This window comes from Podarcis cretensis, assembly GCF_951804945.1.
Source record: "Podarcis cretensis genome assembly, chromosome: 5".
NCBI classification, from domain to species: domain Eukaryota; kingdom Metazoa; phylum Chordata; class Lepidosauria; order Squamata; family Lacertidae; genus Podarcis; species Podarcis cretensis.
The window spans coordinates 8,610,556-8,623,270 of record NC_137174.1 but is presented as its reverse complement, the minus strand read 5'-3'; the positions used below and the strand labels follow the sequence as shown (position 1 = coordinate 8,623,270).

The window sequence follows — 12,715 nt, the reverse complement described above, 5'->3', positions numbered from 1 at the left end:
GACAAGGGATTTTTGTTTCTGCTACACTAATGCCACTTCTGTGACTGTAGTTCACCATATAGCTGAAGTTCCTATATCCATTAAGAGATTCTGGTAACTTTTAGCAGAACCCTGAACAATACTATTTTTGTCAAAATAAATGAAGTCACAGTCTGTTGTCTTGTATCATTAGTTCAGGAAAATGTGTATCAAAATTTGGTAGAACACAGGCTGCATATACACTACAAATAATCCTGGGAACTGTAATTTATCCATCACATAGCTAAACCCCCAGCACTCTTAACAATATTCTTTGGGGGAAGTTATGTGCTTTAACACATAAATGGGACGCGGGTGGCGCTGTGGGTTAAACCACAGAGCCTAGGACTTGCCGATCAGAAGGTTGGCGGTTTGAATCCCCGCAGTGGGGTGAGCTCCCGTTGCTCAGTCCCTGCTCCTGCCAACCTAGCAGTTCAAAAGCATGTCAAAGTGCAAGTAGATACATAGGTACCACTCCGGCGGGAAGGTAAACAGCGTTTCCGTGTGCTGCTCTGGTTCGCCAGAAGTGGCGTAGTCATGCTGGCCACATGACCCGGAAGCTGTACGCCGCTCCCTTGACCAATAAAGCGAGATGAGCGCCGCAACCCCAGAGTCGGTCACGACTGGACCTAATGGTCAGGGGTCCCTTTACCTTTACCTTTATGTGCTTTAAAAGAATGGCGAGTACGCTTCCACATTCTGCTTTTTTAAATTCAATAGGAATAGTGGATACGGAGATCATATTCCATGCTGTCCTGAGCTACATAGAGACAACACACACCTGAAAGTGTGGAGTGGAGTCAACTATTTGCAGTAAATCTAAGTGCAATCCTAACTGTTCAGTGGGATGTACTTGCTAGGAACTGTGCTTGAGACTGGCACATAAGCCTCCATCCCACACAAGTAAAAATCATCTAGATTTCATTAGCACTCGCCTTTGAGAATGGCCGATTGAATGGTGGAACTTATTTCTGAATAATGACACCCAGAATCAAGGCTGTATTCACTATCCCAGCTGGCACAGGGACGAGTTGCTGCTTATGGCTGCTCAAATTATGTCAATGACCAATAAATCAAATGAATACATAAATAAATAATTTGCATTGGGAAACACCTGTCATTGGTACCTTCAAAGGCCTCTGCCAGATTATCAGGGGCAGGTGGCACCCGTAAGACTCGCCCTGAATCCGTCTTCTCACAAAACCTTTATGGTGTCCATGTTAACACACAACCATCAAAGCAGAAGAGTTTATTGCATTTGTAGTAGAAATGTTTCAAATAACAGCTGTGGCACTTTAGGAAAACATATGCTCCGTAGATATTTCACTGTGTCAACCTGAGGTGTGCAGCTACAATACGGGCGACAGACAGACCAAACCTACCTGGCAAAATTCAATCGTGGTTTCACCTTTGATTCACAGCACGTACCCTTTGCTCGTGTAGAAGCCGGATTGATTTCTCCAAATTGACACCACCATTTTGTAATCTATAGAACATCTCCGGTGACAACCCCAAGCCATGTAAACAAAAACTCCATTGGAATGAATGAGAGACATGTCAGAGCATCGCTGTTCTGAAGTGTGTTCCAAGATACAGGTACCCAGATATTGGTATCAAATCTAGTGATCCTGGGTATTCAGGTATCCAGAAAAGCTAAGGAGGAGATTCAAAATTAAATGGGAGTGCCCATGTCCGATGTATTTGGCAGTGTCAACGAGACTGGTGAGCAATCCAGATGAGCAAAGAATTTGTAAGGTTTGTGGCAAGTAAGTTGTGGCAGCCAGCATCTACGTTGAAATACGTTCCTCTGAATTTAATGGGATTTAAACACATTAAACATGCTTATAATTTATATTTATTTATTTATAAAATTTATATCCCGCTCAAATTTAGACTATGCCTACCGCAGATAACGTGGAGGTACATGAAAATCCCTCGGCAATAATTAAGAAAGGCCAGATTCTTCAAACCATGAGCTAATACACAGGCAAAAAAAATTTACACACCGATAATGGTAAAAAAGAACAGAGGCCTTAATAAGACAGGCTGTGAATGGAAAATGTCGTCCTTCCATCACACGTCAGTTTGCGTTCTATCATGTGAGGAGGATGGCAAAGTACTGTCGTTTTTGTTTCATTTTTCGACCCACTTCCCATAGGACACCAATGCTCATCGCTTCTTTCGGTGACTTTTACCATTGAACACTCAGCATGCCTGCATTATCCTATGTGCAGCACTAGCATACCTGTGGTTAGGAATGACCATTTAAGAGATGTGGCTATAATAGGTCACATTTCTAACCCCAAATCCTATTGCTCAGGGTTACCGTATTTTTCGCTCTATAGGATGCACTTTTCCCCCTCCAAAAATTAAGGGGAAATGTGAATGCGTCCTATGGAGCGAATGCAGGCTCCTTGGCTTCAGCGATAGCAACGCGAAGCCTCCGAAGCGCAGAGGGAGCGCTCCCTCCACGCTCTGAAGGCCACGCGTTGCTTTCGCTGAAGCCTGGAGAGCGAGAGGGGTCGGTGCACACTCTCCTGGCTTCAGGGATAGCTGCCTGAAGCCTTTGGAGCACAGCGGGAACTTGCGCTGCACTCCGAAGGCTTTGGGTTCCTTTCGCTGAAGCCAGGAGAGCAAGACTCTCCTGGCTTCAGCAGAGAGGGAGAGCTGCGCAGCACCCCTTCAGTGAAGCGGGAGGAGAAATGGAAGGGGCTCCGTTTCTCCTGCCGCTTCGCTGAAGGGGCGCTGAGCAGAGAGGGGGAGAATTTTTTTTCCCCTGTTCTCCCACTCCTATGGTCCGGTGTGTCCCATAGAGCGAAAAATACGGTAATTGGGTATCGTGGAGGTAATTGGGTATCGTGGAGGTGAGTAGAGTTCTGCCTCCCTCTTCGCCTACCCTCTCTCGGGGCAACTATCTTGCGCAGCTTACTCATGGGTTTCTGCACAGGCCCTGGAACTGAGACAAAAAGAGCATGTGCACCTCTAGTGCGGTGGTGCCGATATAGCTTGGCTGTTTCGCCTCACCATTTTGCATCAGTTTTATCTGAAGCTACAGTATTACCCGTGCAACAGAATCACACAGAAAGGGAGCACAGAGCTTTTGACGCCTGTTTAAAAATAACCCTAAAAGAGGTCACAACATGCTACAGACCTGAGTGAGGGAGTTGTGTCGCTAGTGGCATTTCACCTGGCACACACAAATGAATCTCACATGGAGGAAACTGCACTTCCCCAGTAATTAAAAAGAATTATGTTGCATAGTTTGAATCCTAGAAAAATGCACTGTTTATAGACAACATATTTGCTACTCTGAGGAGGGGACTGGATGGATTCTCTACATCACGTGAGTAATGGCTGCACATTTATTGTGCAAAAAAGGGTCTTCTGGAAATACTATCCATGCAGGGGGCGTGATCTCAAATGTAAGCTCTCCTTCAGAAGTAAACTTAACCACTGTTGCATATTTGATTTTTGGCAGTTTGATGAGTGAAATCAATAAGCACCAGCTATTTGTTTAAAGTCCCTTCTTGTTGGAAAATAATCTTTGATTTCTTTTGCAAAGAACAAGATTTGTTGAACAATCTTGAGAACAAAGACAGAAAGAAACACAGGAGAGGAGCCTGGAAAAGAAGAGGAGCAGAAAACCATTGTAACAAACCAAACAAATATATGACATTCAAGATCCTAAATAAAGTACTGTTAAAAGCTATATTTCTTATATTTGAGAACCTAGCATCTATAACAACCTGGAAAAAAATCTTTATTTTTTGATCAAAAATATGTATAGAAATGCCTGTTTTTGAGACAAATATCATACATTTTTTTTCTTTTAAAAAATAAATTAAATATACATGTCTTCTGTTAAAACTCTATATAGATTTTAAAAGGTTTAGATCATTGGAAAATATGGTCCAGTTTTGCTGTATCCCCACCCCACCCCAAACTGAAATGAATTAAATAACAAAATGATCCCCCTTTCCCCTCCCTCCTCTTCCCCCATGCCCACAAGTGCATATTCAGCATATTCATAATTCCCTGGAGTCAATTTTTATTCTTCTTTTAAGAACCGTCTTTAACTTGTTTTGTATTATCAATTGTCAGCTCAGAGGCACACCACTATAAATCTTGAAAAATCTGACAATCGCAGACGAGGGCAGCATAACGGGATTGTGTTTCTTCCTTTCTTTCGTGTTCACAAAAACCAGCATGATTATCCTTATTATAATTAAATATAAATATAGCGAGTTGGACAACATTGTCCTTTGCTTTTGGGGCAATTGGGGGAAAGGGGAGCCAAGTCCTTTAAAAGGAAGCCCCCCCCCCCCCCCCGGCCAAAAAGTGTCACCCATTCACAACTAGCTTGTTTATTGCTAACTATCAGGCAGCATTACGCAACTTTAAATAGAACTCTCTCCCCCGGAAACGGCCACAGTGGCCTTTTTCGTCTTTTGCACTGTCACTCAAATGCTTTTGTGTCTAAGTTCTGCTTTGCATCGGGCCTTTTCTGCGTGTGCCAAAGGATGGAGCCACGCTGGCCTCGGGCTTCCACAGGTGGCTGAAGGACAGAAGCAGCGACCAAGGTTGGGGGGTGGCGGACAGGGTTAGGCCCAGCTTCCCTTTCCCTCCTCCCTCTGACTTTTGCAAAAGGAGTTTCCCATTTTCCAGGGACGCAAGCATTTGCCTTTGGGAATTCCTTCATCATTCCTTTGTCACAGTAACAACAAACGGCAACAGCAGCAACAACAAAACCCTTTCTCCGCATTTCTCTCCAAAATCGCTTCTTCTTTTTTTGGGAATAAATGGTTTTGTTCAATTTGGTTTCTTTCCCCCCCACCTTTCTGACTCAAAGAAGTCTGCATAGAGTGTACCGCAGGATAAACTCCGCGTAGCCTTTTAGCACTGGTAATGAATGTGCTGGTGTTGGTGAACTTTGCCTTCGATGTGTGAATGCGTGTGAGTGTGGATGTCCGTGTAAATCTTTGGGTACATTTTGGAAGCCATGTTTGGGGCCAGGGCAGACCCTTGGCTCAGCAGCTGCTGCTGCTGCTGCTGCTGCTGAGCTCCTACATATTCCTCGTAGTTTATGGAGGAGATGCAGTCTTTGTCGGGGACTTGCGGCACACAGACCCGGTCCCGGGGGTGCGGCCTGTGCATAGGCGCTGCCGCGGGAGGAGAGCATGGCTTCTTCTTGGTCTGGCAGAGCCACAGAAGGATTGTTCCAAAGATGAAGACAGCTCCAGCTGGGATTCCAATGATCACAGGCCACGGAAGGCTGCTGGCAGAAGGAGCCACGGGAGGGCTGGGTGGCTTAGGATCTGGACAGGAACAGAAAGAGAGAGCAAGAGAGCAAAAAGGTTAATTAGAAGCAGGCCAGGGAGATTCAAATCAGATGTCAGGCACACAGAAGCTTGCACACGCTCTCCTGAATTGTGTTTTCCTTGTCAGAGTGACCCATAAGGATGGTTTTCTAACACCTGCGCTTGGTAATAAGGCAGCTCAGAGCAGATAGAGAAATGAAGCTCCTGTCAACAATGCCTTCTTCTCATCAACGCGCCAAGAGTCGGGACTTGAGCTATGCGACTTAGTTATGCACTTCAGCCTAGATGCAGCTCATCTGCAAAGGCTGGTTTTGTTCACCGCTGAATTCTGCTGCAATGCAGAGTATCTGGGCTTGCAGTACACCAAGCACTTCACCGGGACTAAACCATCAGTTAACACAGAAGGAGGTTCTCAATGCTGCTTTTGCCATGCTACTGATAAACATGGGTCAGGGGGCAGCTGAATAAGGCAGAGTTGCAGCACCCCCACTTTTTCCCCATCCCTCACCTCACCAGTCAAGACTCCACCAATCTCAACATTGCCGGAAAGGTCTGCCAGAGGAAGGAGTAATTTTTAAACCAGTAAGGGAAGGGAGGAAGCCAAGAATGATATGAGGAAACAGTCACCCCTGTGCTCCTGATTTAAAGCCTGGTAACTTGTTAATTTTTATTGCTTTTCTCTTTTTTGTGAGTTTATCGATGGATTTCTAAAATGAAGAGTTTTGGTTCTAAACTCGTCTATCACATTGACTGACTCCCCATCCTTTCCTAAGCCTGGAAGTTATTCCCATCCTGCCCTTCTCAAATTCCAAATCACTTTTCCCCGAAGCTTCTTTTAATTAATAAATAGTGACACTTGGATATTTGCTACGCGTTTGCACAATCAATAGAATAAAAAATGTGACAAGGAATGTCCCATGTAACCACTGTTGTGCCTGTGAGGACAAATTGAGGACTTTGTCAATTGGACAGATGGAAGAAAGCATGTTCTGCGATGTTTTTACCATTGCAACACCCAAGGGCTCATGTAGGGAGTTCAGTGTGCATTATAGGCTCATGTATGTGGGTGTGTCCACCAGAAAAATTAAAAAGAGGGTATTAGAGCATAAAGGCTGCACTCGGTAATCATAGAATGTAGGTCCCTTTGGCAAAACACTTTACTGAATATGGACTTATGTAGGTCTCGGACCCTACGTAGAACAAATTGAGAAGGTGGTAACTAGATTGTGTAGTCACCCTGAAGATCTTAATATGCCAGGTGGATTAAATGAAGAGTGAAACTGATCTCCTATACTATAGCTTATAGTGAATTTGTTTGCTATGTGCATAATGATGGGATGTCAGTTATTTTAATAACTGGCCGTTGAGGATCTTTGAGTTATTGTATACAGTGGTACCTCGGGTTACAGACGTTATGTGTTTTCGGGTTGCACACTGCGCCGAACCTGGAAGTATTGGAACGAGTTACTTCTGGGTTTCGGGGCTCACACATGCCCAGAGGCACTAAATTGCACTTTGCGCATGTGCAGAAGCGTCGGATCGCAACCCGTGCATGCACAGACGCGGCGCTGCGGGTTGTGAATGTGCCTCCCGCACAGATCACGTTCATAACCCGAGGTTCCACTGTACTTTCTATGGCTAGAAGGTTAAGCACCCTAGAAGAGATCATCTTTACCTAGCAGTTTTAGAGCTGTGGAAGGATTTTCCACTGTGTTCAAAATTAACTATACAGCTGTGTTGCTTTGTGACTGATAACACCGTTGCAAAAAGGGTGGACTGGGAGGTAGCTCTGTGTCCTCCTCTGACAGTTCCAGGGGTCCTTCGTCAGGTTTAATGATTTTAGATGATGATTCATGGCAATGTCTTCATAATGGTTTTTAGAACTAATAATAATCTTCAGGTGCCTGTAGCAGAACTAGAGACTAAAGGGGCAAGTAGCTAACGCTGAGCAAGATATGCTTAGTATAATCTGTTGTAATCTTGGACTATATTCTTTTATAATTCAAATAACTTCTCTTTTTTATTTCTTGTGCTGGATTTAAATAAATTGAATTTGGACTACTATTTATTCCAGTTTTGAAATTTTTATACTGAAGTTATGGGTGAATGGTAAGGTTGTATAACATACTGTGTTTTTAAACAATATTTTGTACCTTATCTGAGGCACGGAACCACTATTATTGGTACAGGGTTTTGTGTTAAGATTACAAATGTTTATTCACTGAAGACACCTTGTTGAAATGCGCCTGGCCGGTTCATCTAAGGAGAACTCACTTTCTTGGCATTTGACCTATAAGCAGAATTTGAGAGGGCATTCTTGATGCTTGTTTGTAGGATGTATTTCGTGGTGTTATGTACTGAAGTTCTCACCCTGGGCCAGCAGGGGGATACTGTAGATAGTTATGCAAATAAGGGATCGAAAGTGACGTTCAGTGATTGGATAGTTTTAGAAAATTGTTACAGTTGCGTTGTACTGGAGCTCTATATAAGCAGGCTGACTGAACCCTTCTGTTCAGTTCTGTTCTGGCCTGTGAATAAACAAGAGCTGTTTGAAGAATCGCTGTGTCGTCTGATATGTTCACCCACATCTTAACACATGGAAGATTAGAAATTATCTTCACGTTTCTGACCTACAGTTGAGTATTTTACCTTAGCTTTGTCTTTTTGAAGTGGTGTTCTGTACAGGAGAGTGGAACTTTCTGTGTATGCTTTGCCTTAGAACTCAGCCAGCCCATTTTAATGGCCACAACAATAAACTCCAGGAACGAATGAAGGACAGGTTAGTGCTCAAAAAGCAAGAGAACAACCTAGCACCTCACCTGGTAGCACTGTGAGAAATGCGCTTCGGAAGCTGTATCCCATGGTGTTTGCCCCAAGGCAGATGTACATTCCAGCATCCTCTTCCTTAGCCCTTGTGATCATGAGCTTGTTCAGGTAGGAACCATCAGGACGGGACCAGACCTCTCCCGTAGGCAGCACCACAAACTTCTGCCCCCCAACATCGATGGTGGAATTGTACTTGTTCTCGGTGCCATACTCCACTCTCTTCAGCCACTGAATGACAGGCTTAACGTCACTCCTCACCTTACACTGAAACGAGGTTGTCCCCCCATAGTCTACCGTTGTGTTCACAGGATGTGTCCCGGTAAGAATTGGCTTGGATCTTGTTCTCTCTGGAAGTAAGAACAAACCAAACAACTTTTTTTAATGCATTCAGAAATCTTCCTTCTGGTGGACTATGATGGACTGTTAACAAAACTCTGGATTCCCCCTCACCTTTGGGCACAGTATGCTTTTAAGCTGCTTCATATATGCACTGAGCATGCAGACTGTGCGGCTGCTTTACATGTGAGGGGTCATCTGACCCTTCCTTCCTTCCTTCCTTCCTTCCTTCCTTCCTTCCTTCCTTCCTTCCTTATGCTGTTAAATCGGCCATACTTGTATATGGTCCATTACCAGCAAAATCCAACACTGTCACATTTCACTTCAAAAGGGGAAACATCCCCAAAATGTGGGGAATGGTAAAAGGAGGTCGAAAGGTAGAGTCAAACCTCTGCAAAACTCTTGGGAGTGGTTTAAAACCAGAATGTTAGAAGCACAAGGGTCAAGAAAACGCCAGTATGGTTAATGAGCAGTGCCAAAGTAGCTATAAGAGGCAAGAAGACTTCTTTTGGAAAATGGAAACCTTTTCTGTTTCTGGTTAGATTAGTTTGTTTTTTATTGTTTCGTATTGTATTGTATTGTTTTGTATTGTATTGTATTATGAAAAGCCTTAATAAAATCTTACTACTACTAATAGAAATCTTGTCTGAATGAGAACTAAAAGTAATGTAAATGTTGACAAAGGAAATGCAAGCAGACAATAAGGGATGCTTTTTTTAAAAAAAAAGAGAATACATTAGTAGCAGGAGACTGGCTAGGGAGGCATTTGGACCTTTGGACGACAAGAGAGTCAAAGATGTGCTAAAGGAAGATAAGGAGATTACAGAGAGGATGAATGAATTCTTTGCATGTCTTCACAGTGGAAGGTACAGGTCAGATCCCTGTGGCTGAACTAATTTTCACAATAAGGGAGTCTGAGGAACTCAGACAAATATTGGTGCTGAGACACAAAGTTCTGGCCTTGTTGACAAAAGCAAAACTGACAAATTACCAGGCCTGGATGGCATCCAGCTGATAGTGCTCAAAGAACTCAATTACGAAATTCCTGATCTTCTAACAAAAACATGCAACTTGTCTCTAAGATCAGCCTCCGCATCTGAGGACAGGAAAATGGTCAACATAACACCAGTTTTTAAAAAGGGTATCCGAAGGGGGGGGGGGGCTGGCTGGAAATTGCAGGCCAGTTAGCTTCACATCCAGCCTAGGAAAACTGGTGGGAAGTATTGTTAAAGATAAAACAACCAACCAAGCCTCATAGAAACCACATTGGTTCTATTTCACACACGCCCAAGTGCCTTGCACTGCGATAATGCTGCTTGCTTGCTTTCCTGAATGGAGGATGGAAAAGAATGTGCAGAAACCTGCTTTTTGCACGGCTGAAATGTGGCCTACGAAAGTAAACATTTCCTCTGTTGCCCACTTGTATTTGGGCTCTGGTCCTGCCCAACCCTGCCAGGTGTCCCCTAAAAGGTTATCCATGCAGCCCTCAGGCTGTTAAAAGGTTCCCCCATCCCTGCCGTAAATTATACTAACACGTTTGTGGCAGACACAAGCTGGAAAGAGTTAAATTTTGATAAGCAGGTGACAAGTGACCAGTAGCTTAGAAAGAAGGGTTAAGTGAGGAAATGGAGTAAATCCTGAACTACCCCACAGCCTTCTGCCAAAATATTAAGAAACCCTTCAAACCTTTATCTGCCTAAGTCTGGCAACTTTCATTCTTAGCTTGCCAAAGCTCATGAAAACAAAGGATATATACATCTTTGGCTTGATAAAAGCCAAGATAAATGGGGGCAGAAGAGAACTTGTTGCAAGTGCTGCCTGGTTTTGATGAAGTAAAAATGCCGCCTCTGACATTAAGATGAGGCTTGATTCATTTCCATGTCTCTGCTCCCGGTTTTAATGTAAACACATGTTTTTATTGCCTCCACAGAGCTGCCTTTTTATCATTACCAGATGTCCAGCAGGTTTGTATACTCAACACAAAACAGAATCCTGCCACATGTGCTTTTCATTCACATTTTTACACAGAAAAAGAGTTATCATTGAGCAGATGATTCCCTTTGGATGTGGGAATTTCCAGAGCAGAACTAATTTTATTACGCCAAAAACCAAGGGGTACAAATCAGATCTATTAAATCAATGAGAGTGGCGGTGCTCACTTCAGTGGATGTAACTTGGACCTACATATTGTTGAAGCAGACAATATAATGGCACTACATAAGGTCACATTGTGCATAGTACTGCAGGTTAGTAACTGTTATGTTCCATCCTAAGCAACACCTAGGAAAAGCACGTAGCAGATAGCAGATACCATGTGGCCCATGGGTTGTTGGACAGAACATCTGAGCTTTCCTCCTGCAGTCTCTCTTCTAGTATAATAATAATAATAATAGTCTTCTGAGTCAACACAGAGTAATGTTGTAACACCAGATCTTGATTTGGCACAGAAAACAAATGAGATGGAGGAGACAGTTCACAAAATCACAAGGGAAGGCAGTGATAGTGGCGACGTGGGAATGATCTAATCACCCACAAGCCTTACATTTTCAATAATTCAAGTGATGAGATTCTACCACTTCTCTTCAGTGACTTTTAGCTGCCCCAATTATTTGCAATTCTGTCACTGAGCCCAAAACACAAAGCACTGCCGAATATGAAAAAGGAACGTTTTCCGCTGTTCCTTTATGTGATAAAAACGTCAATGCACAATTACCACCTCTTCAAATTCTTTTCATTTTGACAAATTATAGCTTTCTGTTAGAGTGGATCTCTACCCATCAACTCTCCTGGCAGCAGATTATCCGTTTAGGGTTAGTATATCTGTCCCAAGAGTTCTGCTGCTAAGATTTTGTAATCTTTTATGGGTCCAAAATCAGGAACAGTTCCAGACGTCCCAGGTCTTCCCAATTGCTTGGCCTCTTTTTACAGACTCGACCCAGTCAGATAGCTGTGAAAAGTTCTGATTAGCTTCGTTCTACATTTCCAGTCTATATCTGAGCCAATAAAACTTATCTCTGTGCACACACTACCTCTCTAAATGTTGTTGGGTCCACTACAGTATTTACATCACAAAGAGGTGTAGAGTTTGGGGACCATCATTGTATGCGTTTCATTTCTGAGTCCTAAGCCTGGAAGCAAACCCACCTGATTTAAGTGGAACTTACCGTATTTTTCGCTCTATAGGACACACTTTTCCCCCTCCAAAAATTGAGGGGAAATGTGAACGCGTCCTATGGAGCGAATGCAGGCTCCTTGGCTTCAACGATAGCAATGCTAAGCCTCCGAAGGGCAGAGGGAGCGCTCCCTCCGCCCTCCGGAGGCTACGTGTTGCTTTCGCTGAAGCCTGGAGAGCGAGAGGCGTCAGTGCTCACCAACCCCTCTCGCTCTCCAGGCTTCAGGGATAGCCGTGCGCAGCCCCTCCGGTGGGGAGAGGCTGCACATGGCTATGGCTTCTTTAGAAGGCTAAAGAGGAAGCCAAAACAGCCAGTGGGATGGATCCCGCTGGCTGCCTTGGCTTGTGACATAGCCGCGCGCAACCCCTCCGGCAGGGAGAGGTTGCACGCATCCTGTACGCTGCTCTTTGGGGCTGGCGGGAGAAAAATAAGATTATTTTTCTTGATTTCCCCCCCTAAAAACTGGGTGCGCCCTATGGTCCGGTGCGCCCTATGGAGCAAAAAATACGGTACATCCAGGTGTGGATGCTTCAGTACTTACGTATCACTTCAACTTTGTAGGTAGCATTGATTTCCCCAATTCTGTTGAATACTCGGCAGGTGTACTTCCCACTGTCCTCTGGCTTCAGGTTCTTCAAATTCAGCGTCCACTTCTTCCTTTTGTTCTCACCCATCACCTGCGGCATAAGAGGCTTGTTGTCTTTTAACCAGCTGATGTCCGGTCGAGGATTCCCGCTAGCCATGCATTTCAAGCGGACCGAACTCCCGACAGGTCTGGCAATCACTCTCCTTCTCATTTTGGCCGGCTGAGTGAACCGAGGGCGAGCTGCAACGGCAAGCAAGGCATCAAGGAGGGGAAGAAAACTGGCAAAACGGTATTATTATTATTATTATTATTATTATTATTATTTATTATTTATACCCTGCCCATCTGGCTGGGTTTCCCCAGCCACTCTGGGCGGCTCCCAATCAAGTGTTAAAAACAATACAGCGTTACATATTAAAAACTTCCCTGAACAGGGCTGCCTTAAGATGTCTTCTGAA

The 12,715-nt window shown here is 44.1% G+C and overlaps 2 protein-coding genes across 3 annotated transcripts in view; one reads left to right on the top strand and one right to left on the bottom strand.

Annotated features, from left to right (window-relative positions):
* SPON2 (spondin 2) overlaps positions 1–12,715 on the top strand; it is a 269,742-nt gene that overhangs the window by 100,777 nt on the left and 156,250 nt on the right. The gene's annotated exons all lie outside the window — the stretch shown is intronic.
* FGFRL1 (fibroblast growth factor receptor like 1) overlaps positions 3,756–12,715 on the bottom strand; it is a 175,667-nt gene continuing 166,707 nt past the window's right edge. Inside the window, exons 4-6 of the mRNA XM_079975295.1 lie at positions 12,213–12,497; positions 8,156–8,509; positions 3,756–5,333 (exon numbers count right to left, since the gene is read on the bottom strand). Of these exons, the coding sequence (XP_079831421.1) occupies positions 4,912–5,333; positions 8,156–8,509; positions 12,213–12,497 (1,061 nt within the window). The 3' untranslated portion in view covers positions 3,756–4,911. The remainder of the gene's footprint in view (positions 5,334–8,155; positions 8,510–12,212; positions 12,498–12,715) is intronic.